The sequence below is a fragment of the Alnus glutinosa genome, chromosome 1 (genome assembly GCF_958979055.1).
Source record: "Alnus glutinosa chromosome 1, dhAlnGlut1.1, whole genome shotgun sequence".
Classification (NCBI taxonomy): Eukaryota; Viridiplantae; Streptophyta; class Magnoliopsida; order Fagales; family Betulaceae; genus Alnus; species Alnus glutinosa.
The window spans coordinates 39,713,957-39,740,594 of NC_084886.1; the positions used below are offsets into that span (position 1 = coordinate 39,713,957).

A 26,638-nucleotide genomic window follows, 5' to 3' on the forward strand; every position below is an offset into this window, starting at 1 on the left:
ATCCTCGGATCCGGTCGCTTTTTCGAGTTCTTAAATTTGATTTTTTCAAAATCAGATCTATCCACATTTGGAAGCTCCCACCACCACACGCGCCATACCACTGTGCTCCGGGCTTCCTCTGCTTTGCTCTGCCGCCAACCACATCCTGAATCGACCACCACGCGCCGGCGCATGACCAACACGCGCCTGGGAGTAGATCTAACTCTTGAGCATGTGTATCCCACATGTTGATGTGTGGCCGATGTTGAGAGACGCCTGACGTGTTCCTCCGCTCCCCCCAACTGCCGCCGACCTCTTGTGGAGTTTCTGGAACCCATTGTCGGCGCGTGAACACCACGCGCCGGCGAGTCGCTTCGCCGCTGTTGTACTTTTATGTTATTTGCTTTCTCTCTTTTTTTTTTTTATTATTTATCTGGGCTTTTTGTATTTATCAACTTCTCCGTGTTCCCTGTAATGGTACCGCAATCGGTGTTTGAATTTTTTGGATTTTATACACCACTTTAAACCCTTCACCGGTGGTTTAGGTTATTGGCATCCGTGTCAAAAATTAATGGGCCCACATTTTCAGAAGCATTGCCCCATGTACTTACTTTCTTAGGTTTGTGTCTTTTGAGTTGCCCATCCTTAGTTGATATAGTTTCGTTCATGTAATTTTTTATTTCAAGCATCTAAAAAAAAAAATTACAAAAAAAAAAAAAAAAAAAAAACCCCCGACCCGAATGACGTCAGGATTAGAGTTAACTCGCCAATTCATTCGCTTCTGAGTCAGCCAAAACCCTAACCCTAAAAGGTTCTTCCTTCCCGTGCTATATAAAAGCCCTTTGTAGATTTCGTTCGCGAAAAACCCTCCAGTTGCCGAAGAGAGCAAAGCGATGGTGTCGTTGAAGCTCCAGAAGCGGCTTGCCGCGAGCGTGCTCAAGTGCGGCAGAGGCAAGGTCTGGCTTGACCCCAATGAGGTCAACGAAATCTCCATGGCCAATTCCAGTTCGTCTCTCTCCCTCTCTCTCTCTCTCTCTTTTCATTTTCAGTTCAGGATTCAAATTAATCCAAAAAAGCTTATTGGAATTCGGATCCAATTCGGGTTTACTCACATGACTATATTAGGGTTGTTAGATTAATATGCACAGGGCTTTCTGGACGTTAAATACTTGGATGCAGTAATACCCAATTGCATAATATCTTCGTTTCTCTGCTTTGTTTTAGGATCTTTTGTTTTTGATCCATTTGAATTGGTCTGTTTGCTTTAGTTGACACCGAATAATACTGATTTTCTCTGTTGATGCTTGATGGAGCTATATCAGTAGAGGATATATTATCGGTATTAAATTGGCTTTACTGATGGAGTTGTGCTGTATGTTTGACTTGTCTCTTTCTTTCTCTAGGTAATGTGGTTGCATTAAGAAGAAATGCCCTGAGTCAAATATTAATTTCGGTATCGTACTATGTTATGATTAATTTAGCAATGAGTTCATACTGAAATTGGTCATTTCTACTTGGCGTCCAGTTTATTGTGTTATTTGTTGAGCAACTTAGTTCTGATACTATTTTGCTTTCTTGTTTAACTTATTAACTTCTTTCTGGGTCTATGTGATATTCAGTGGATATTGATCTATGTTCTTTTAAATAATTAATATAGTGTTGAGATCCGTACTGAAAACAGTAAATTCGGACTTGGAGTTTTGTTTATCATGTTATATGGTGGGCAGTTTAGTTCTGATTAGGTGTATTTTTCTTGTTAGCAGCTTCTCTCTAGGTCTATCTAATATTATTGGAATTGGTTGATGTTTGGTTATTCTTGGAAGCTATACAAAGTGATTCAGGTTTTCTTGTTGCTGGTTTTGGTCGATAGTTGCATCTAATGAAATACATGATTACCTTGCGCAGGGCAGAACATCAGGAAACTGGTGAAGGATGGTTTCGTAATCAAGAAACCAACAAAGATCCACTCTCGTTCCCGAGCACGCAGAATGAAGGAGGCCAAGAGGAAGGGTCGCCACTCCGGATATGGTAGGGTTTTGTTTGAAAATCTGTAGTATTTGTCTCTGTTGATTCATGTCTTTATTGGTGCGTCATAGTGCAACTGTTTAATTGACTAGAGTGAATCATTTTTTCTTAAGGTGTGCAACGTGTTTAGTTTTTTCCTTAGTCAACACTTGAGAAACTTAATGTATTTCCTAAATGTATTCAGGTAAGCGTAAGGGTACCCGGGAGGCAAGGCTGCCAACCAAGATCCTTTGGATGAGGAGAATGCGTGTACTTAGACGTTTGCTCCGTAAGTACCGAGAATCAAAGAAAATTGATAAGCACATGTACCATGACATGTACATGAAGGTGAAAGGTAATGTCTTTAAGAACAAGCGTGTCCTGATGGAGAGTATTCACAAGTCAAAGGCTGAAAAGGCAAGAGAGAAGACTCTCTCTGATCAGTTTGAGGCTAAGCGTGCTAAGAACAAGGCAAGCAGGGAGAGAAAGTTTGCAAGGAGGGAGGAGCGATTGGCACAGGTAAAGATAGAGCTCCAAAGACCATTTGGATTTTAATTGGAAGTAGCTTTTTAATTTTTTTTTAAACTGGACAATTATGCTGCAGAAGAGAATATCCTTTTTTTTTTTTTTTTTATCTCCCGTAAGCCCTGATTCAAATAAAGTTTTTCATGCTATTTGTAGAAATAAATAGTCTTAGCATGCATCCGATGTTTGTGTTTGGCAATGTGAGTTAATTCTGTCTTGACGTTTACAGGGACCTGGTGAGAAGAGGGCGCCACCAGAAGCTGCACCACCACAACCGGCTGAGTAAGAAACTTGATTTTTTTTTTCCCACGCTAATGCTTGTGAAAAAAATTTATGGACATGAATTTGGGGCGGTTCTGCCTCTGAGAACTTCAATCGTCCATAGATTGGTGCCTGACCCCTGTTAAACTCACAATGGCATTACCATGCTGTCCATGCATCTGTAAACTAGATGCATCTCCCAAATTTGACACTTCTAATTTAACCTATTTCCTTATTGTAGGGGAGCTAAAAAATCAAAGAAGTGAGTGAGACACGTCAATGATGAAACATTGAAGATGAACCTGAATACGCCAGTGCCCTTGGGATCCTTATTATGACTTTGTTCATCTTAGCTATTTTATTCTGTTTTGTGGATCTTCTTTTCGTTATAAAGCATTAAATCTTGGACCTCTGTAACTGTTCTTTTGTCTTTTCCCCGTGAACGTTGGATGATGTGTTTATGACATTGAATACATGTCTTTTATGAGACATGAGAATTTTGAACCACTTCACTACCATTAGATGAAAGTACAGCTTCATTTTATTTTCATTGTTGCCAAATGTGCATATTTTTGAGGTTGCAGTTAGTTCCGTCGGTTGCAACCTGCGTGATGGGTGTGGGAAGTCATTTTCAGGAAGCATTTGAGATTAGGGTTTTGGCAATTTTTTATGAGTCCCGCGAACACGATATAGAATTAGTGAATTACAGAGTTTGGGTTTAAATTTGTCGGGTTCGGGTCATAAACAGGTCTACACGATTATAAATGGGTCAACCTGCGGGTTGACTTGCCAACCTGTCTATAACCCGTCGCCCATTTATGACACACCAACCCGACAATTTTTGACACGGCCAGCGAACACAACACGAAATTAGTGAATTACAGGGTTTGGGTTTAAACTTGTCAAATTCGGATTATAAATAGGTCGACCCGTTTATGACACGATTATAAACGGGTCAAATGGGTCAACTTGCGGGTTGACCTGCCAACCCGTTTATAATCTGCCCGCCCATTTGACACACCAACCCGCTTATAAATATATTTTATTTTTTTGTACAAGTTTATAACAAATGGCTCAACACTCCAAACCAACGGGCTGACTCGTTTCAACTCAATTAACTAATCGTGTTGGGTTTTAGTTCACTTAAAATGGGTTGATGGGTCAAGCGGATTAACTCGAACCCGACACGATAACCCAAATTATCAAGCCTATTTGAGATCCCGGTTAGAGTGGGTTCAATACGATAGATTCGGCTTGGGTCCTGTAGAATAAAAGTACAGAAAATCTATTTAAAAATGAACTATGAAGATTGAATGGAAGAAAATTTGAAACAGACGACGTCGTTTTTATAAAGGAACCAACATATTTGTTTATCGGCCCTAACATCTACTTCTAAAGACGATATGTGTAATTGTGTATTGTGCCTCCATCTCCTTCCCATCGCTTCAGGGGCGGACCTGCATAGGGGCCGAGGGGCCAAGGCCCCTCAAGTCCCAAAATTTTTTCCTAAAACGAAAATAAAAAGTAAATAAAATTTTACCCTGTAATTTTTTAATTTTTTTGGTCTTTTTTTTACAAATAAAACCTTTTATAGCACAAATCTCAACAGAAACAAAGTCACTCCAGTAAATACTGGATACACAAACCCAACCCAGCAACAAGGAAAACAACACTACAAGCAGCAACAACTGCTAAAACCAACAAAACAACACTCCAAAAGGGATAAACATCTAAGACTAAACCCCCACTTCGAGAACAAACAGAACCACACATTTACAAAAGTGAATAGAGGTTCCAACAGTTAATAAGAGGCCTATCCTTATCATCAATCTGAACCGATCTCCTAGCCAAAATCCTGGATCGCACCTCCCATCTAATCTGGCTGACAATAGCTTCCTCGGACCGAGGGCAGTTACCATGAAGCAGGGCATTCCTTTGTCTCCAGAGATGATAGATGCAAGCACCTAGGCAAAGCTTAGCAAGGCAAACTTTGAGACTTTTACCCTTAAGCTTAGCAACACACCACACCACAACTGAATCCCAATCAAAAGGAGGATTAGAAAACCCACAATCAAGAATGACAGAATACCATATCCGTCTGCTAAATCCACAGTGAAAGAAGAGATGATCACAGCTCTCCATACAACCATAACAAGAAAGGCAATTATAAGGACCAGCATAACCCCAAGCACACATTCTCTGTTTAGTAACAAGAGCATCACGGAAAACCAACCAAAGGATAAAAGAGTGTTTAGGGATGGCTATGGAGAACCACACCAGCTTCCACCAAATTACAATGGGCTTCTTTTCTCTCAAAACCTCCCACGTAGCAGCACGTGAGTAGATCCCATTACTAGAATTCCAAACTGGCAAGTCAGCATCCCCAATAATCACTTCATTAAGACTACTTTGAATCTCAACTATACCCTCCGAGCAAGCAAAAGGCCAATGCCAAGATCCTTCTCTAAAAATGATAGAGAGCTTTGCCCATAGAGGAAAACCCGAGTCATAAATCACTCGATAAGCAAACTTATCAAGAAGATGGAAAATGATGGATTTACAACACCACCACAACAATTACACAACACCTCCTTACATGGGGGTGGGGCCCAGTGTGTGGAGCCCACCCCTATGTGAGGGGGTGTTGTGCAATTGTTGTACCGGTGAAGTGTAGGAATCAAACTCCCAAGAAAATATCCAAAAGGATGCCAATGATCAAACCATAGAAAAATATTCCTTCCACTGCCCACCTTGAACCGAATGAACGATTTAGCAATATCCCTTAGTTGAAGTAATTTTTTCCGACTCCAAGAGCAAGCTTTTGGGATAGGAATCTGCCAAAAACTACGCCCTTTCAACCGAGTCGATTCCACCCAAGCAAGCCAAAGAGATCCGCCTTAGTGAACAAAGACCGGATATGATTCGACATAGAAGCTTGATTCCAAGCTTCCAACTTCTTCAATCCTAGGCCTCCCTCTCTCTTAGGAATGCAAAGATTGTTCCAAGCAACTTTAGCATGAGCTTTGGAGTCCTTTCCCACCCACAGGAACGATTAATTTTTTTAGTTTTGCCCCGTCAAAATTTTTTGTTTTCAATTTAGCCCCTCCTTTTTTACAAGCTGGGTCCGCCACTGGTTTGGATCTTCTTGAGTTGTTGTTACACTAAGAAGGTAGCGAGTGTCGGTTCAGGCATGTGTTTGCTCGTGGGAAGTGAAGCCAGTTATAATTTAACATGGTGGTGGTTTGCTCGTGGGAAGTGAAGCTCGTGGTGGTTCTCTCACTAGGCATGGCCATGCCATGGGGTACAGCATCGTTTAAGAGCCAAAAGGAGTTGCTGAATGGTTCCAAAACCTACATTATGCCAAAGAGAAGGTGTCCCGGCGCCATTTTTACGTCCATGACACACTATCAGGGAAAAACCCAAGTGCAGTACAAGTAGCCCAATCATCAACCCCCGTGAAAATGACTTGAACTTTATATTGAGTTTGAATTAATACTGGCGGAAGATAAGAGTTTACCTTTCACCTCGATAGTTGGCTTTGAAAGACCAACACATAGCTGCTCTCTTTGGCCAGATGAGGATAAAACTCTAGCAAGATTACCATCTATAAAGCATTAATGCTCCGTTTGTTTCGACGTAAAATGGTTTCCGTCGTAAAATATTTTCGACGAAATCAATTTCAAAAGAAATTATTTTCTCGAAAATATTTTTCGGCGTTTGGTTCGCACGAAAAAATTACGAAAAGGGAAAATGCAACTGTCGCCGGAATCCGGCGACGACCGGTCGCCGTCGCCGGAATCCGGCGAACATGTTTGGCCGGATCCGGCCAAAATTGCCGGATTCCGGCAGGACACCTCCTGGACCGGTCAGATCCGGCCTGATCCGGTCATTTTGGCCGGATCTCGGCAGGATCAGTGGCCGGATCCGGTCAGATCCCGCCGGATTCCGGCCATTTGGGCCAGATCCGGCCGGATTAGTAGCTGGATCCGGTCAGATCCCGCCGGATTCCGGCCATTCTGGCCGGATCCTGCGGGGTCAGTGGACGGATCCGGTCAGATCAGGCCGGGTTCCGGCAGGTTTCTGTCCATGGCCGGATTCCGGCAGCCGGCAGTATTCCGGCGGCCGGATTCCGGCGGCCGGCGGTATTCCGGCAACAGGATTCCGGCAGCCGGCAGGATTCCGGTGGTCGGATTCCGACGCCGGCATTATTCCAGTGACTTGATGATGCCGGATACCGGTGCTGCCTATTTTCGAACGACTGACTATTGTAGGATTTGGACAGTCAGATATCAAACGTGCGTGCAAGGACGAAGAATATAATTTTGGAAAACGATTTACGGTTTTAAAAACCGTAAATCGTTTTCCAAAAATTAAAGAAGGTTTTACGGTCAAACCGAAAATGATTTTCGTTGACCGTTATTTTCGCCCCTACCAAACACCGTAAAATACCAAAATCATTTTCCGGAAATCATTTTACGCCGAAACAAACGGAGCATAACATCCAAAATACTCCCAAGAATCAAGTTATATGGACTTGACGAACAATTGAATATCTCTTGGCCCATGAACCTTTGGACCCCATCGAATGTTGAACAATATTGATTGGTCCCAATCAGTCAAGAAGATTACTCAAACAAGAGTTCAATGAAATTAGAAAGATGATACACGACAAACTCCACTTTGGGTAGGAGCTATACAACAACCGAGTTCAACAATATACAATAGGTACTCCACTCTGGGTGGGAGTTAAACCACAGTTCAGATTACAGTATTATACACCCAAGTTTTACTCTACTACCCATTATATACAGAACTACATTAGACATAACCCACACACTACAGCTATGCACATAACCCACTCTGTTTTATGAATCTAAAATAGAGGAAATTGTCACTCGGTTTTTATACATGCACCAATCCTCCTCTGCTCTTGGGACAACTCCTCTCCCACTTCTCTCTACTGCCACGTCTAATTATACCACGGATTTGTGATTGAGTGTTCGTGAACGACGTGGCCTATCAAATATCATCAGACTTTTTCTTCAAGAAAAATAAAAATCATCGGACTTCAAAAAATAAAAACTGCTCCAAAGAAGGTGGGTGATTTCACGGTGAAGCCAAAAATTAAGGCATGGCTCATGAGAATTAATAAAGTCCCTGAACCCACTTTCAGGTTCGTGGGTAGAGCTCAGGGGCTTTATGCGTCTCTACCCTTTTAGACTTCGCTAATATGCAGTGGTGGACCTACATAGGGGTCCGGGCCAAGCCCCAAAATTTTTTTCCCAATTTTTATTTTTATTTTTTTTAAAAAAAATTAAATTTTATCCCTAATATATATATATATATATATATATATATAATTTTTTTTTTTTTAAGTTTTGCTCCACCCCCCCCCCCCCCCCCCCACAATTTTTTTTTTTCCAATTTGGCCCTCATATTCACAAGGCTGGGCTGGGTCCGCCACTGCTAGTAATATGTTTTGTTTTACTTTGTCAAACTTGTTGCTTGTTGACCTTCGGGCCTGGTGGTGGCTTTGGGGTCCTGGTGGTGGATCATGGATGGATGGTGCATGTGGGTCGGTGACTCATTCTCTTTTGCTCCCAACGCAGACGTGGCAGGAAAAAGGGTTGGGATTTTAGTGTCAAAGGTTGGAGTGGCTTATAAAGTGATCGTGGAAGCTTGAAGAAGTACTTAGTAGTTGGAGCATAGATGGTGGTTTAGGAACACTTGGCATGCGTAACTGCATTACATTATAACTGCGAGTTGGGGTGGTGTCAAACTGTCAATGGAGACGGCGGTTAAGCGGTGGGGAAGTAGATGGAGGGGTTAGATTGGGAGACACGGTGGATGTAGGAGGTGATGCTTGGCTGTCCAGAATGGAGCCTGTGGTGAAGAAGATGGTGATGGAGAACTTGTGACCGGGTCTGTCTTTTGCTTCGTGTTTGAAGAACTTTCTGAGTGGTAAGAACTAGGAAGTCCACTTTTTGTCTTTAGAATTAGACGTTAGCGCCGTTTTAAACAAATCTGTTAAGTTTCTTTGGAAGACGACGTCGTCTGCTTTAAATTTTATTCCATTCAATCTTCATCCTTCCTTTTTCAACAACAGATATTTTGTAGTTTTATTCTACACCACCCAAGCCGAATCCATGATATGATAGGGGATTCTGAATGGATTTGGTTGGGTCAATGTGTCTCCTTACGCACTTCCGTGCTCTTAAATTTTTGGCCTCTCTGCAAGCCATACGTGCATTCAGAAACTCCCCCAACATCCTGTATTGATCGCGTGCCTAAACTTGCGCTTTCATGCAAAAAATCTCCCCATTGCCAGTCTACGAACTATACGCTCGACTAATCTCGTCGAATGCATTTATCTTTCTTGGCATCCAACTGAGTTGGAGCTCTCGTTGACATCCACTTGTGTCGGGGACTAAACGGCTTCCTATCAATTACATCCAACTCAGGAGGGCATACTCGATCGTTTGGTCAACCGTGGTCCGTGGCGCGTTCTGGTTGATTGGCTGTCTACTTTGACTTTGTCATCCAATAACAGTCAAACACGTTCCGACTGAGGGAAAGACAAAACTAGCCAGCCACGTTCATACAACCAGCAGAATCCACTGGAAGTTAGGTAGACAATATTAGATAATACGATCACCAACAAAATATTACATCTACTCCTTCAAAGCGCAAAAATGCCGGATGGGGTTTTTATTTTATTTTATTTTTTATTTATATATTTATATATATATAAAAAAAAAACAAAAAAGGGTACGAGAAAAATAAAATACTGGGCCATCACCTCCCTCCTCTTGTAGCCCGAGTAGTGCCCGACCCTTGTTTTTGAATGCGGACCATCCAGACACCATATAAGAATCGCGAAATCAAAAACTTACCAGAATTCGCGTTCTTCACGTGGTACAGTATTTTTTAGCCAAAGCGAACCATTTCTGTCTCTTTCTCTGACTTGGATCGGAAGCGTTCAAAACGACCCTCCATTGAAGCAGATCAGCTTCCTCTCTCTCTCTCTCTCTTCTTTTTCTTTTGGATCAAACGAAGATTTAAATCGAAGAGCCTTCTCTTTTGTGATTAAGATCAAATAAATGGCATTGGAGCAATTAATGTCCGGGACTGGGCCTCGGTACGTCCAAATGCAATTAGAGCCGTCGGCGTCCGTATCGTCGTCGTTCTTCATGCCCCGTCAAGACCCAGCCGATTTGGCTCGGATTTTCGATGAGTTGCCGGAAGCCACCATTGTATCGGTCTCTCGCCCCGACGCCAGTGATATCAGCCCCATGCTCCTCTCCTACACCATCGAGTTCCAATACAAACAGGTGCGTGTGATCTCTCTATCCCTAAATGCTTCAAAGCTCTTAAACTATCAAAGCTTAGATCCTACTTCTGTGGATTTTGAAATTCCGGCATTGAAGCTTTTTGTATGTTCGTAATTAATAATCTGAACTACGTTCTGCATGGGTTTGGCTGCCCAGAAAACCTAAGAAAAGGAAAGAAACTCTTATACGAATCTCGTGTGTTTAATCCTCATGTGGAGTTACGCTGCGTTTTGCTATGCTTCCTAGTTAATTCCAAATCTGGCTTGAACCTATAATTTTTGCCCCTATTTATCTCTTTTCTTGGTCCAGTGTATTAATTTTGCTAATCAAAACGAATTGTACTTACACCTGTTAATTGAATTCCTTTTATACCTGTTGTTTACAATTCTGAGCTGTAACTCTTTGTTAGCTATCTATTTTTTATGGTTTTGCTTTTTGGTGTGCTAATTTCGCGTTTTTATTTACCAGTTCAAGTGGCGCCTAGTGAAGAAAGCTTCGCATGTATTCTATTTGCACTTCAATTTGAAGAAACGTGTATTTATTGAGGAAATTCAAGAGAAGCAGGAGCAGGTGCGTGTAACATGAACTTGTAAGCCTGTGGCAACTTGTATTTTGATGTTCTTAGATTTGTTTATTTGATTGAAGGTTTGGGGTTTGATGTAGTTTTTATTGGAACACTATATTAAAGGTTAAAGAATGGCTTCAAAATCTAGGAATAGGAGACCACACTGCTATGGTGCAAGACGAAGATGAACATGATGATGAGGCTGTTCCCCTGCATCCTGATGGAAGTGCTAAAAACAGGTGACTACTAATCACACATCTAAAGATGCGCTAAGATGGAAAGCGCTTTTTCTGGAGGGCCATAATTGTCATAGCTCTTACATGTGTGCTTTTTCTTGTCCAGAGATGTTCCATCTAGTGCTGCACTGCCGATTATTCGGCCAGCCCTGGGAAGGCAACATTCCATCTCAGATAGAGCAAAGGTTGCAATGCAAGGGTATTTGAATCACTTTCTTGGGAACCTCGACATTGTTAACTCCCGAGAGGTATGTTTGGTGCATGTGCTTTCCGGAGACAGTATCTGCATCATTTTTCTGGAAACATGGATATGTTGGGAGTATGATTGGTGCTTGTGCTTTCTTTAAGGATTGTTTTCTTTAGTTCCAAACCATGCCCCTGCTATAGCCTCTTATGTTTATAGGTCAATAAGAATGTTTAATTTAGATCAAATAGTTATCTCAAGTCTTTATTTTCCTTGCTTCCACATTAGATTTTATTGATTGTTAAATCCAATGCTAAATGTCGTGCTTGTGATATTTGAAGGTCGGTTAGTGATAGCATCATTTAGGGGAAAATTCTGAGTATTGTAGCATGATTAGTCATGAAAGGGGAAATTGTTGAGTGTGGTTGATCAATTGGAGTACTTTTAGGGTGTTAGCACTAGTTGATTGATAGACCTTGGTATGAGGCTGTGTTGGTCTCTCCTTGGCAGTGAGGACGCCGTCTTGACCTATCTTACTAGGTGATAATTGTTTAATTGGGTAGTCAACTAAAAGACCTAGCTAGAAGGCCTTGCTGGTCACTCCTTGGCAATGAGGGGGATGACTTGACCTATCTTAACAGGTGATAATATTTTTTTTTTTTTTTGATAAGTAAGTAGAGAATTTTATTAGAAAAACGCAAAGCGCAATCAAGTATACAGGGGGTATACAAGAAAGACAATTAAGAAGAAGAAGAAAGCAATACAAGGAAATCGTTAAAACTAATCTCTAGAGGTGCTAGATACGCAGCCGTCCAGGAGTACAAAGAATGAAGAAAAAAGGAAATGAGCTCCTCTATGGTTCTTTCTTTGTCCTCAAACTGTCTATCGTTGCGTTCCGTCCACAAGCACCACATAAGACAACAAGGAGCCATTTTCCACACGACCGCACTTCGAGACCGACCCCCCGACCACCAACAGGCAAATAAGTCTATCACCCGAGAAGACATCACCCAATACAGACCGAAACGGCTAAGGATGACATACCAAAAAGCGCGTGCAACCTCGCAATGAAGAAGAAGATGATCCACAGTCTCCCCGGTCATTTTACACATGCAGCATCTATCAATCACAATGACACGCTTCTTTCTGAGATTGTCCAAGGTGAGGATTTTCCCTAACGCTGCCGTCCAAGCGAAGAAGGCCACTTTCAATGGGGCCTTGGTCCGCCAAATACTTTTCCAGGGGAATAAAGAAGCTTCTTTGCAGGCAAGAGCCTTATAGAATGATCTAACATCAAAAGACCCTTTGCGAGAGAGGGACCACCAAAGCCGGTCCCCCCCATCTTGAGCCACCTTGGATGAATACAGTAAGGAGAAAAAGGAAGCTATAACATCCACCTCCCAATCGTGAACATCACGGAAAAATCTGACATCCCACTGATAGGAACCACTTACCACTACCAAATGGTCTTCTACCAAAGTATCCTTGGCACAAGCTATATCATACAGAACTGGAAAAGCTTCCTTGAGGGACATCTCTCCACACCATACATCATCCCAAAAATGTATCCTCGACCCATTGCCCAAGATAAGTCTGGTATAGCTACAAAACAAGCTCCACCCCTTCCTAATGTTCTTCCAAATCCCCACACCGTGAGACCCAAGGGGGTCTAAGGAACACCAACCAGCCCTAGTAGAGCCATACTTTGCATCCACCACGGATTTCCACAAAGCTTCTCTCTCATAAGCATAACGCCACAACCACTTCCCTAAAAGCGCCTTGTTGAAAGTTCTCAAGTTTCGTATGCCCAAACCACCTTCAGAAATAGGATGACAAACCTTGGACCAACTAACCAAGTGGTATTTGAATTCGTCACCTATGCCACCCCACAAAAAGTCTCGATGCAGCTTCTCAATGCGACTAGCAACACTGGATGGAATAGGGAAAAGAGAGAGAAAATATGTAGGAAGGTTGGAGAGAGTACTCTTTATAAGGGTAACCCTACCCCCCTTCGACAAATACAACCGCTTCCAGCTAGCCAATCGCCTCTCAATCTTCCCTACAACTTCATCCCAACAAGACTTAGCCTTGAAAGGAGCTCCCAACGGAAGACCAAGATACTTTATAGGAAGAGAGGAAACTCCACAGCCCAATATGTTAGCCAGACCGTCCATATTATCCACCTCACCCACAGGAACCATAACAGATTTAGCCAGATTAATCTTCAATCCTGACACAGCTTCAAAAGAAATAAGAAGCATACGAAGATAATGAAGATGATCAGAATTAGCCCCACAAAAGACTAAAGTATCGTCTGCGAACAATAGGTGAGAAATGTTAATAGCTTCACTGTTGCCAGAACCCACAGAAAACCCTGAAAGGTAGCCCTTTTGGACAGTAGCGAAGAAAAACTTACTAAGAGCCTCCATAACAATGACGAACAATAGTGGTGACAATGGGTCACCCTGTCTAAGGCCACGAGAGCTACTGAAAAAACCGGTTGGGGAGCCATTCACCAGCACAGAGAACCGCACCGTAGATATACAGTGCGCTATCCAGGAGCACCATCTCTCCCCAAAGCCACATCTTCTCAACATATACAATAAGAAATCCCAGTTAACGTGATCGTAGGCCTTCTCAACATCCAGCTTACAAAGTAACCCTGGTTCGCCGGATTTGATTCGACTATCCAAGCACTCATTGGCAATAAGAACTAAATCAAGAATTTGCCTACCTTTCACAAAAGCATTTTGAGGGGATGCTATAATCTTCTCCACCACCTTTTTAAGTCTATTTGCAAGGACTTTTGCAATGATCTTGTACACACCACTTACAAGACTGATAGGACGAAAGTCTTTTAGATCCACAGCCCCAGACTTCTTCGGAATTAAGGCAATAAAAGTGGCGTTAACACTTTTGACAAACTTGCTTTGAGAGTGAAAGTCCCAGAAAACCCTCATAAGATTTGTCTTGATCACATCCCAGCAGTCTTGGAAAAACGCAAGAGAAAACCCATCTGGACCAGGTGCCTTGTCTTGATTCATGCTTTTCACCACCTCTAAGACCTCCATCTCCTCGAAAGGAAGTTCTAAAGTAGAGGCCTCAGCTGCATCCAAGGTGTCGAAAGCAATATTATCCATACTAGGTCTCCATGGGAAAGGTTCTGTAAAGAGAGACTCATAGAATTGAGCAACATGCTCTCTAATAACCTGCTGGTCGGAAGAAGCAGAGCCATTGATAGAGAGCGACTCTATGGAATTAGACCTCCTGTTCGAGTTAGCAATTCGGTGAAAAAATTTAGTGCATTTATCACCCTCTCTCAGCCAAAGAACCCTAGACTTCTGTCTCCAACTAATCTCTTCCTGCAAGATAGAGTTCTCCAAGTCTCTGATGACCACACATTTCCTCTCCTTTTCTTCGGAAGATAAACCTTGTTGTTCCTCCAACCTATCAAGAGTACATAACTCTTCCATGTGCATTTTTTTGCGAAAAAAAATAAAATAAAATAAAATAAAATAAAATAAAATAAAATCCGAATTGATACCTTCTTATGTTTCGAAGCGGTGTCAGGGTTGAGGATCAATTTAGGCAAATCCGAATTGGTCCCTGTTGGCGAGGTGGAAGATGTGGAGTCTTTGGCACATATTCTGGGGTGTAGAATTGGGTCTTTGCCGATGACCTATTTGGGTATGCCGTTGGGAGCGTCTTTCAAATCTATTTCTATTTGGAATGGGGTTATTGAGAAGGTGGAACGAAGGTTGGCTAGTTGGAAGAAACTTTATTTATCCAAGGGAGGTAGGATGACTTTGATTCACAGTACTCTTTCTAGCATTCCTTCTTATTATTTATCTTTGTTCCCTATTCCTGTGAGTGTAGCTAAAAAGCTGGAGCAGCTTCAAAGGAATTTTCTCTGGAATGGTATGGGTGATGAGACTAAATTTCATTTAGTCAATTGGCATCGTATTTGTCTTCCAATTAAGGCTGGTGGACTAGGAGTTCGTAATGTTATTAATTTCAATCAAGCCTTATTGGGGAAATGGATCTGGAGGTTTTCTCAGGAGCGCGATGCTTTGTGGAGATCGGTTATTGAGGTGAAGTATGGGAGTGTGAGGGGAGGTTGGTGTTCTTTACCGGTGACAGGGCCTTATGGTGTCAGTGTTTGGAAGTTTATTCGTAAGGGGTGGGATAATGTTGCCAAGTTTTTGCGTTATGAGGTGGGTGATGGGTCCCATATTCGCTTTTGGCATGATCTATGGTGTGGGGACAGGCCTCTCAAGCTCTGTTTTCCAACTTTGTTTACCATTGCGCGTTCTCCTGATGCTTGGGTGGTGGATAATTTGTCTATGGTTCGAGGTGTGGCTCATTGGAATGTTCTTTTTACACGCAATGCTCAGGATTGGGAGTTGGAGATGGTGATGTCCTTTTTCGAACAGTTATACTCTACTCGGGTTCGGCATGGGGAGGTTGATAGGGCGGTGTGGATTCTTTCCAAGAGGAGGAATTTTGAAGTGAAGACCTTCTATAAAGCTTTAGTTTGTCACGAGACGGCTTCTTTTCCTTGGAAGGGTATATGGCGTGTTAAAGCTCCGAAGCGGGTTGCGTTCTTTGTATGGACAGCAGCTTTAGGGAAGATTTTAACTCATGACAACTTACGAAGGCGTGGAATTGTGGTGGTCGAGTGGTGTGTTATGTGTAAAAAGCATGGGGAATCCGTTGATCACCTTCTTCTCCATTGTGACGTGGCTCGAGTTGTTTGGAGTTTTTTTTATGGTTTGTTTGGGGTGGAGTGGGTTATGCCTAGGAGCGTCTTGGACTTATTGAGTGCTTGGGGTACTTTGCTGGGTCGTGGTCCTGCTCACCGTGTTTGGAAGCAGGTTCCTCTTTGTGTTTTGTGGGGCTTGTGGCGGGAGAGAAATTCTAGGCTTTTTGAGGATGTGGAGGTTCAGGCTGGGGCTCTTTGTAGAATTATGCTTAATATGTTGTTTTTTTGGGTGTCGGCGAATGGCATGGGTAGTATGTCGTACGCTGATTTTTTACTTTCTTGTTCGTTTCGGTCCTCTAATTAGGGGCTCCTTTGTATACTCCCTGTGTACTAGGGTTGCGCCCCTCTGCGCTCTTTAATGAATTCTTACTTATCAAAAAAAATGTGCATTTTTTTGCGAAACTCCACATTGCCAAACTCCTGTTCATTCCATCTCTTGAGATCAGCCTTTAAGGCCTTAAGCTTTTGAGTGAAGATGAAGCTAGGAGAACCCTGGAAGCGATAAGACTCCCACCAAAGCCGGACCCTATTCACAAACCCTTCAGCCTTCAACCACATATTCTCAAACTTGAACGGTCTGGAACCCCATTGAATGCCACCACAATCCAGGAGGATAGGGAAATGATCAGAACACAATCTAGGAAGCCTTTTCTGAATAGACCCTGGAAACTTGACCTCCCAATCTGGAGAGACAAGAAATCTGTCAATACGAGACGAAGAAGGGTTCTCCTGATTATTGGACCACGTGAAAGTCCCTCCAGCGAGAGGAAAGTCCATGAGGCCCTGCTCGAAAATAAAGTCTGAGAACTCCATCATAGCAGCGTTGAGGCGACCTTCCCTAGACCTTTCAGCAGGAAAGCGAGTGACATTGAAATCACCCCCAATACACCAAGGCATCTCCCACCAAGAAGCAAGGCCAGCCAGCTCGTCCCAGAGCGAGCTTCTTAAAGAATCAAGGTTAGGACCGTATACCCCTGCGAAGGCCCAAGTAAAGTCATCGGCAACGCTCCTAAAAGAACAAGCAACAACAAACTCCCCCACATACACATCTAATTTCTCAACAACCCTTCTATCCCACAAGATAAGGATACCACCAGAGGCCCCGCATGAGGGTAAGTAACACCAATCAACGAAGTGACATCCCCAAAGGCTCCTCACTAAACTGTTGGAGATGAACTCCAATTTGGTTTCTTGCAAGCAAATAATGTCTGCCTTCCATTGTCTAATTAAGTTTTTAACTTTCAACCGCTTGCTACCCTCATTTAAGCCCCTGACATTCCACGAAAGAATTTTTGGCTTCATAAAAAACCTCCAATCGCCCTCCCTTTACACCTACTCTGAGAACTGCTTCCGCTTCGCGCATCATAGTTAATAGAACAAGATAATCTATTAAGTTCTCTATTGAACTTGTTGCCCGCTTTCAGAGAAGAACCCGTCTCCTTCTTGTCATTTTCAGCAAGGATAGCCTCAAACACGGCTGAAAGCTGACCTTCATAGCCATCGCACGTGACCCCCACCAACTGGCTATACTCCAGAATCGCCTTCAAGAAGTCCATTGGAGATTTTTTACCGGAAAAACCCCTGATATTATCACCCGGACAGCAACACAAAGGAGCCAGCTCTTCCTCCGGGGGCTCAATAAGCTCCATTCCATTTGTGGACCCCAAACCGGAGGGGGAGAAGAGGGTAATAGAGGCATTGTCAACTTCTGAAACCGAGGGATAAAAGCCCGAAGGAACCAAAGGATCCAACGAACTCCGACCAGCCCAGACAACCATCATTGAGTCTGAATCCATCCGAACTGTGGCAGGGGCATCCGGAACAACCTCCAACATAGAAACGGGTAGCTCAAACCCATTACTAGGAACCGGCTGGGAGGTTAAGCTTTCCGAGGCAGGGACTACAGTCGGCCCTCCGGCGCAGAGCAGAGGTGGGCAAATGACGGTGTCCACCACGTTGATGACTAGCCCGGAACCTAACTCCAATAGATTGGTGTTGCTTACCGGTGCTTGGATTTCGAGAGGAGCAAAAACACCACCGTCAGCCTCTGTGCATCCCACAGACTGAACCACACTCCTGGCTATACCCTGTAAACTCAATACAAAACTAGGAAAAGAGCCTTAAGCACTTGATGCTTAGGGTTTTGTATTGATCTATATTTATAAGGATTTACAAGTACATGTATGCCGTGTACACTGTCATTTACATAAGGTAAGAATCATTCTATTCTAGGAAGGTAGATATGGTAATATAGCCGTTGAGGTACAATAGGAAAGTTGCAAGAGAATAATGCTAGCTGTAGGTTTTATATGGAGAGAGTATCCGAGTGTGTGATTGTTGGAGAGGATTGCCTTGATTCACGGCTGATTGATCTAGGATTTGTGTGGCGGCTGCTAGGGTTTGTGTGTTGACCATTATATCCTTAACACCCCCCCGCAAACTGAGGGGAGGGACGACCGGAAGTTTGTCACGCAAGAAGCAGAAGCGATCGGCCGGGAGGCCTTTAGTGAAGATGTCGGCAAGCTGGTCAATGGTGGAGAGGTAGCGGAGCTGAATGTCTTTGTTGAGAACCTTGTCCCGGATAAAGTGGACATCAACTTCAATGTGCTTGGTGCGGGCATGAGAGACCGGATTGGAGGCAATGGCAAGAGCGCCGGAGTTATCACACCAAATTGTGGGAGGAGATGGCAAGGGAAGCTGTAATTCTTTGAAGAGCATGCGGAGCCAATAAAGGTCAGCAGTAGTGATAGCCATGGCACGGTACTCGGCTTCGGTGCTGGATCTGGAGACGACAGTTTGTTTCTTAGCGGACCAGGAGATGAGGTTGGAACCAAAGAAGATGCCATAGCCAGTGGTGGAGCGGCGATCGTCAGGGTTGCCAGCCCAATCGGAGTCACAGAAGCCGTGGAGGGTGAAGGAGCCTTTGGTATAATGGAGGCCAAAATCGAGGGTGCCTTTGAGGTAACGAAGAACTCTTTTAGCTGCTGTCCAGTGCACGGAGGTGGGAGCTTGGATGTGCTGGCAGAGTTGATTCACTAAATAGGCAATGTCCGGGCGCGTGAGAGTGGCATATTGGAGGGCCCCAACGAGTTGTCGATAATCAGAAGGGTTGGGAAGGGGTTCACCATCATTCTTGGACATCTTGGAACCAGAGAGGCAGGGGCTGCGGTATGGCTTGGAGTCAATCATGCCAGCACGGTGGAGAAGGTCCTGAATGTATTTGGATTGCCGGAGGTGTATGCCAGTAGAGTCCCGGGTGGTTTGAATGCCAAGGAAATAGGAAAGAGAGCCAAGGTCCTTCATGGCAAAGTCAAGTTGGAGTTTGCCTATAACCGATTGCATGGAGGCATTATTGTTACCTGTGATAATAATATCATCGACATACACTAAGAGAAAGATGTGAGAGCCGTTAGTGTGAAAAGTAAAAAGAGAATGATCAACATGAGAAGTAGAAAATCCAATTTCTAAGAGAGAAGTAGAGAGCCAGGTGAACCAAGCCCGGGGAGCTTGTTTGAGCCCATAGAGAGCTTTATGCAGCTTGCACACATAAGTAGGGAACTGAGGGTTTAGGAACCCTTGAGGCTGTTCCATAAAGACATCTTCATCAAGGTAGCCGTGAAGGAAAGCATTGGAGACATCCAGTTGTGTGATGTTCCAATCAAACTGAACGGCTAAGGCAATGAGTAACCGAATGGTGGGAGGTTTTATGACTGGGCTAAAGGTGTCATGGTAGTCAATTCCAGAAAGTTGATCAAAGCCTTTGGCGACGAGACGGGCTTTGTAACGGTCAATGCTGCCATCTTGTTTCTGTTTGAGCTTGTAGACCCATTTGTTGCGGACAACATGTTGGTGGGAAGGGCGGGGACAAAGAGACCAAGTGTTGTTGGAGAGGAGTGCTTGGAATTCAGCAGTCATAGCAGCAACCCATTCAGGTTGGGATGCAGCTTGACGGTATGTTGAAGGTTCGGGTGGAAGGACGACAGAGGTATAGGTGAGTAGAGGATGTTTGATAGCATGAAATGTGGTGAAGTTAGGATAAGTTCGAGGTTTGGAGGATCCGGTTTGGGATCGGGTGATAGGACGGTTGCTAGGGGCTACTAGGTGGGTAGGGAGAGGAGGAGGGAAGATAGGGGAGGGGAGAGGTGCGGGAGTGGGGGTGGGGGAGGAGGGGAGAGGTGCGGGGGTGGGGGATGATGGTAGAGGTAGAGATGTAGGGGATGCTGGGGATGGAGATGCGGAGGGAGACGGGGGAGTGGAAGTGTAGTTTGTAGGGTCAGGAGGTGAGGATGTAGGTGAAGGGAGAGCAGTAGAAAGAGAAGACGGAATAGGGGAAGAGGGTAGGGGGAAAAGAGCAGCAGGTTGGAAGAAGACGGGAGTATTGGGGGCTGTAGTGATTTTACAGGACCCGTGAGAGAGAGATGGTGTTTTGGCTGGAAATTTGGTCTCATCGAAGACAACATTGCGGGAAAGGTATATTTTGTGAGAGTGAGGATCAAGACACCGGTAGCCACGTTGGTTGGCACCATAGCCGATAAATATGCAGGGCTTGCTTCTGAAGGATAGTTTATGAGCAGCATAGGGACGAAGCAGGGGATAACAGAGGCAACCAAAGGCACGGAGCAGTGTGTAGTCAGGTTCTTTATTGAAAAGTTTGAAGAAAGGGGAAGTGTTGTTTGTGACTGGTGAGGGCAGACGATTGATAAGAAAAATGGAGGTAAGGAAGGAGTCTACCCAGTATTTAGAGGGTAAACCGGATTGAGCAAGGAGGGTCAAGCCGGTTTCAACTATGTTTCTATGTTTTCTCTCAGCAATACCATTTTGCTGAGAGGTGTGTGGACATGTGAGTCGGTGAAAAATGCCATTTTGGTCCAAGAATTGTTTGAAGGTGGTGGAGGTATATTCTCCACCATTATCAGTTTGAAAATATTTAATAGTAGTGGAGAATAGATTTTCAACAAGTAATTTAAATTTAATAAAGCACTGAAAAACTTCACTTTTATTCATAATAGGATACAACCAAGTAAACCGGCTGTATTCATCAATAAACAAAACATAAAATTTGCATCCACTCAGTGATGGAACCGGAGAGGTCCATACATCGGAGTGGATTACTTCTAAAGGACTCGAAGAACTTCTAATGGACTCTGAAAACGGAAGTTGTTTAGACTTGCCAAGTTGACAACATTCACACACAGTGGACTGATTGACTGAACCGAGAAGAGGAAGGTGCTGATGACGAAACAGATGCTGTAAAATAGAGAGAGAGGGGTGTCCTAATCGTTGATGCCAAACCATGTCAGTGGTTTTGACACCAAGGAGGGCAGTGAACCCGGATGCTTTATTCAAGGAGTGAGGGTGCAACCGGATGGGGTACAACCCATTTTCACTGGGTCCGTGGAGCAGAATTTTCCCTGTCAAATTGTCCTTCACAGTAAAATCAATATCAGTTAGAGCAAACCAGCATTTGTTGTCTTTACAGAATTTGTTAATAGAAAGTAAATTGGCAGAAGCAGCCGGGCAATGTAAAATTTGTGAGAGAAGAAGTTTAGAGGATGCAGAATTAGGGGATTGAACAATAGAAGAACCGGTGTTGTGAATAAGCAAACCTGTGCCATTACCGACGCCAACAGTTTCGGAGCCATCAAACGGTTGAGATTCTGTGAGGAGAGATGAGTCGGCTGTGATATGTGTGTTGGCACCGGAGTCGGCAAGCCATTCTTGATTAGTGAACTCTTCATTAGTCTGAGCAGTCATGGCAGCAAGTTGCATTGGTGGGTGACGGCCTTAGTAGGCGTAGTCCATGCGATGATAACAGTCTAGGGCACGGTGGCTGGTTTTGCCACAGATTTGGCAAGGAGAGTACTGACGCGGGGGCTGAGTAGCACCATTGGTGGGGTGATTGCCAAAAGAAGTATTGGGTGAGGGTGGAGTTGGATGTCTTGGGGAGTAGTGATTAGGAGGGGTTGACTGGCGGAATTGACCAGGGGGACGGGGGAAGGGTTTTGGTTTCCTGAAGTTGTTGGGGCTAGGACGAAAGTTGGGAGGAGGACTATGAAAATTGTTGGGTTGCTGGGGTGGTCGAAAGCGGTTGACATGAAAGGCAAAGGATCCTGCTTCAGGGTTAAGGGTTTGCTGCTGATTTTGAAGGAGAATTTCATGGCTCAACAATTCAGATTGGAAGTCATGAAAGGTGGTTTCACGATCACGTAAAGTAAAGGCAGTAACAAAAGAGTTGTAGATAGGATTAATACCATTGATAACATAGGAGATGAGATCATCATCTTCAACGGGTTTTCCCACTGCTGAAAGTTCGTCAGACCAAGTTTTGGCTTGGCTGAGGTATTCAGTGCAAGTTTTGTTCCCCTGCTGCAAGTGTTGTAACTGGCGCTTGAGATGGGAAATTCTGGACTTTGATTGTGCTGCAAACCGTGTTGCCAAACTGCTCCAGGCAAGCTGCGATGTTTTTAAACCGTACATCGAAGGTACCAATGGAGGAGCAAGAGAGCAGATAATAAGATTCAGCAGTTGCTGATCTCTTCGCAGCCATGAAACATAGGCTGGATTCGGAATTTCACCATTACCATCTGTATTGGTAATGAGTTTCGGGGGGCATGGATCTGATCCATCCAGTAGACCTTGGAGTTCATAACCACACAAGATAGGTTGAAATTGAGCAACCCATCCGAGATAATTAGGACCTTCTAATTTGATGCTTCCAAGTTGGGTGACATTGGGCATGAGATCTGAAGTAGTAGGAGCGGCGGCGGTAGGAGTGGCCATGGATGAGCGTTGGCTGTTGGTAGGCTCTGATACCATGTAAACTCAATACAAAACTAGGAAAAGAGCCTTAAGCACTTGATGCTTAGGGTTTTGTATTGATCTATATTTATAAGGATTTACAAGTACATGTATGCCGTGTACACTGTCATTTACATAAGGTAAGAATCATTCTATTCTAGGAAGGTAGATATGGTAATATAGCCGTTGAGGTACAATAGGAAAGTTGCAAGAGAATAATGCTAGCTGTAGGTTTTATATGGAGAGAGTATCCGAGTGTGTGATTGTTGGAGAGGATTGCCTTGATTCACGGCTGATTGATCTAGGATTTGTGTGGCGGCTGCTAGGGTTTGTGTGTTGACCATTATATCCTTAACATACCCATTTCTTCCTTTTCTTCCCTCATATCCGCAACTGTGGTATCAGGTCGAGACCCCCGCTCTGGCCTGGAGGCAGACTCGGCGAGCGTGATCTCCGAAGACGTGATCGTCGTAGGTGGATGACAGATCCCGTCAGAAGTCGTCGCTCTCTCTGGAACTCTCTCTTGTCCACCGGAACCCATCGCTGACAACGGTCCTGTTGCTGGAGGCGTAGCCAGATCGGCCGTTGAAACACTTGGGTTGGGCTTAGTTTTCGAAACCCAACAAGTCCTCTGCTTTTTCTTCTTCCTGTTCTTCTTTCTCTTCCGCCTATCACCATTGGGCTTGAAGCCCGGCCCAACCAACAATAACCCTTCACGCACACTACTCAGTGCTCGGTCCACCTCAGTTTTCAACTTTTCCAGCTGGCTTTGCCAGAGCAGCAGGGAGGGTAACGTGTCTTTCCCTCCAAACATCTGAAACCCATCGCTAGTTTCACTAATAGAGTAGTCTGACTTGCCTCGGAAAACAGTAGGGAACTTTGCTTCCGATTTAGGAAATCTTCTGACCCCCTGCACATTGTCGAAGGCGTAACGGTCATGATGGTCTTTACCCAAATGGTACACCGGCTGAACCTGCTTCAACCCTTCCTCCTCCGGTCGGCGAGAACCTGTGCATAGAACTTCTGCGTAAGATGGTGCTTTGTCTAAGGCGTTTGAACCAGTAGCAGCATCAGTGACGGCTCCATTTCCGTCAACCCGCTCCATCGCTGGCGGAGGTCCAGTCCGAACCAAATCTTTCCCTGCTGACTCTAAGAGGAAGTCCCTGATCTTACCCAGCTCTGCTAGGAATCTGCTCCATCCCCACCCATTCCGACCTTCAGGAATGTAAATAATCCCTTTCAAACCACCCAAGGCATAGGCTGCTACTTCGATGAATCTTCCAGCTATGTTGCCTCCTCGCCTAACGATGAAGACCTTGGACCCCTCCCTCAAAGACCTTACAAAATCCTTCCCTGTAAACCTCAACACACTCTCCAGGGTCGAAAACAGCCACCCACTGCTCAGGGCACCAAGCAGTACGAGCCCTGTACATCTCCTCCTCCTTTCCTCCACTCTTACCACCGAAGCACCTTCTATCACCGAAAGCACAAACGTCTTAGATTCCACGCAACACCACCTCTCCATTTCCACCACACCACGAGCTTGGCTTCTCCTCTTAATAAAAATTATTATTCATAAAAATTCTTGCAGCCAGAACCATTTTCAACCAACAACAAAACCTTGATCCCAACAGGAATAATTCTATTGGGATTTCTGTTGTTTTACACCATCTTTAGAATTGAAAGAAAACCATGCAGGAATCTTTATGTCTTCCTCCTCCAAAATATCTGCATAAGCCTAAGCTTTCAACACAAAATCAAGAAGTGAAACACCATAATTACGCCTATATTATTGATATTAATTATTCCTAAGTAAAAAATATATGTGGTGTTTCCGGGATTAAATGGCATTGAATCACTTAGTTGATATCTCTTTAGAATGGTGTTCCATGATTATCAACTGGATGTGGTGCGCAAATACTAGGTTTCATGACATTGGGTTATATATGAACCTTTAACATCTTTGACAAACCAAAACGATACTAAGATCTCATTTTATGAATACAAATGTGTTGTCTATTAGTTGGTTAGAATCTTGAACACTTTTAGGTTGGTCTACTGCCATGATTTTAATTTTTGTACACCCTTTACTGTTATCATATGATTTCCTATTCGTTGACAATGGGTTACTATACACTGTAGGTTTGCAAGTTTTTGGAGGTTTCGAAGTTATCATTCTCACCAGAATATGGTCCTAAGCTGAAGGAAGATTATGTTATGGTGAAGCATCTACCGAAAATTCCAAAGGACGATGATGATTCTAGGAAATGTTGTGCATGCCAGTGTTTCAGTTGTTGTAATGACAATTGGCAAAAGGTAGTGGAACCCTGTTTCCAAAAGTTGGATTTTTGTTAACTTGGTTGCGTGCAGTTTTGATTGAACATTACACGTTTAAAAAAAACGTACATGTATTACTCATTTGTTACATGTTGGCAATTGAGTAGTGTTTGGGTAGGCTCTGTGTACATGTGCCAATTACAAAAACTTTTTTTTTTTTATTAGGTATACTTCCCTTTTGTGGTATTCCACCCCTTGCCTGTTTTTGGCCACAAAATGAAATTCTTAATGGTGGTTGTATTCACCGATTTTTGCAATAATAGTTTTTTTCACAGCAGGATTAACTGCATGTTATCTGTTTTGGATCTATTTACTTACTTTTGAGGGACAATTACAGTGGCAAAAGCCGCAAAACAAATAACTTGATTTATTCAATATCTGTAGGGGTAAAGATACAAAAGGGAAAATAATAATAATAAAATAAATCGTTTATTATCATTATTAATAATGAAAGGATTTCTTTTGTTTTGAAGAAGACTATCCAATTGATATAAATGTTACAAAGAAATTAAATCATACATGTTGATAACAGTTTTAAGAAATTGTAGTGGATAGTGATTGTTCCTCGGTAAAACATATGAAATGGTGTATCTATAGAGAACAAAGAACATGAATGATACATTTGCCTTAGGTTTGTATTCTACCTAATGAGAGAAAAGAAATGACTTTTATCGAGTAGAAGTAAAACTCTAGTGTATTGGTGTGCCATTTATACAGTAGCATGTAGCTCACACATCATGGGTGCCACTTTGGCAGGTATCCCAAGGAAATGCAATCTGGTTATTAGTTATGAGAGTGTGATCTGGCATCCACCTGTTTTGGACAGAAAGCATGCAGTGAAAAAGTTATAGACAGAAAAACTTCGAGATATCTAAGCATTTGTGCATGAAACTGGCAGTTTCCATTATGGGACTTTTCTCAAAGGGCCTTTTTAATGTTAGGTACACGCTTAGATTCTTCACTTCTTCTGTCTTGGTTGTTTGTTGGTGAGGCAGCCAGTAGAATCTTTTCTAAAGCACATATGGATACAAAAACTTGCTCTTTACTCTCAAGGGAACTAAATTCATGCCGGCTTAGCCTCCTGTTATTGCTCTCACTTTGTGCTTGATTTCTTAGGATTTCAACAAATTGAACTAGAGGTGGTTTGGGGGGAGGAGCATCTTTTCTATTTAGTTTTGAGGTGAATACATAACATTGAGAGTGTTGAGCTGGCCAAGGACATTTTTGAGGTTGTATGCCTAATAATACTGGCTTTCATGTACACGATTGGCTGCTGTATCACGAGGAGCATCTTTTCTATGTAGTTTTGAGGTGAATACATAACATTGAGAGTGTTGAGCTGGCCAAGGGCATTTTTGAGGTTGTATGCCTAATATTACTGGCTTTCATGTACACGATTGGCTGCTGTATCACATTTGCCTTAATTCTAGCTGCATCAGACTAGCATATTCTTGAAATGTCTAATTTTTATTTACTTCGTGTTGTAGCATCATTTTTCGAATCTTCTTGTCTCTCTCTGTTTTTTCCTCTCAGTTCATCTCTTGGTGATCAATATACCTCTTGAATGCCTTGTGAATTACACACTTTGATCCTCATATTTCTTGTTTGTTATTTAATGGATTGTTTAGCTTTACTATTTGTTAGTTAACGATTATT

The 26,638-nt window shown here is 43.3% G+C and overlaps 3 protein-coding genes across 5 annotated transcripts in view; 2 read left to right on the forward strand and 1 right to left on the reverse strand.

Moving 5' to 3' along the window:
• Nucleotides 1-803: 803 nt before the first annotated feature.
• Nucleotides 804-3,276, forward strand: LOC133880900 (large ribosomal subunit protein eL19z). The gene is made up of 5 exons (XM_062319861.1): nucleotides 804-984; nucleotides 1,885-2,007; nucleotides 2,189-2,502; nucleotides 2,738-2,790; nucleotides 3,011-3,276. Exons 1-5 carry the CDS (start codon nucleotides 873-875, stop codon nucleotides 3,033-3,035), a joined length of 627 nt encoding a protein of 208 aa, XP_062175845.1. The 5' UTR covers nucleotides 804-872; the 3' UTR covers nucleotides 3,036-3,276.
• Nucleotides 3,277-4,386: 1,110 nt separating this feature from the next.
• LOC133860011 (uncharacterized) lies at nucleotides 4,387-4,965 on the reverse strand. The gene is made up of 2 exons (XM_062295637.1): nucleotides 4,569-4,965; nucleotides 4,387-4,457 (listed from the first exon to the last, which is right to left on the reverse strand). The coding sequence occupies exons 1-2, from the start codon at nucleotides 4,963-4,965 to the stop codon at nucleotides 4,387-4,389; spliced, it is 468 nt and encodes a 155-aa protein (XP_062151621.1).
• A 4,591-nt stretch (nucleotides 4,966-9,556) lies between these two features.
• LOC133880909 (phospholipase D zeta 1) overlaps nucleotides 9,557-26,638 on the forward strand; it is a 28,337-nt gene continuing 11,255 nt past the window's right edge. The window contains exons 1-5 of one of the 3 annotated variants that reach the window (XM_062319871.1): nucleotides 9,557-10,100; nucleotides 10,569-10,670; nucleotides 10,789-10,904; nucleotides 11,008-11,149; nucleotides 24,788-24,961. In XM_062319871.1, coding sequence (XP_062175855.1) covers nucleotides 9,870-10,100; nucleotides 10,569-10,670; nucleotides 10,789-10,904; nucleotides 11,008-11,149; nucleotides 24,788-24,961 — 765 coding nt within the window. In that variant the 5' untranslated portion in view covers nucleotides 9,557-9,869. Of the gene's footprint in view, nucleotides 10,101-10,568; nucleotides 10,690-10,788; nucleotides 10,905-11,007; nucleotides 11,150-24,787; nucleotides 24,962-26,638 lie in introns of those variants that run through there. The other 2 variants (XM_062319878.1, XM_062319885.1) reach the window with 2 other exon arrangements.

Excerpts from the sequence above, each read along its gene's own strand:
- LOC133880900 (XM_062319861.1), top strand. The coding sequence starts at position 873 with ATGGTGTCGTTGAAGCTCCAGAAGCGGCTTGCCGCGAGCGTGCTCAAG. Across the intron at positions 985-1,884 it reads AATCTCCATGGCCAATTCCA|GGCAGAACATCAGGAAACTG; the intron begins GTTCGTCTCTCT and ends TACCTTGCGCAG. Across the intron at positions 2,791-3,010 it reads GCACCACCACAACCGGCTGA|GGGAGCTAAAAAATCAAAGA; the intron begins GTAAGAAACTTG and ends TCCTTATTGTAG.
- LOC133860011 (XM_062295637.1), bottom strand. The coding sequence starts at position 4,965 with ATGTGTGCTTGGGGTTATGCTGGTCCTTATAATTGCCTTTCTTGTTAT. Across the intron at positions 4,458-4,568 it reads GGATAGGCCTCTTATTAACT|TTGTTGCTGCTTGTAGTGTT; the intron begins GTTGGAACCTCT and ends TGGTTTTAGCAG.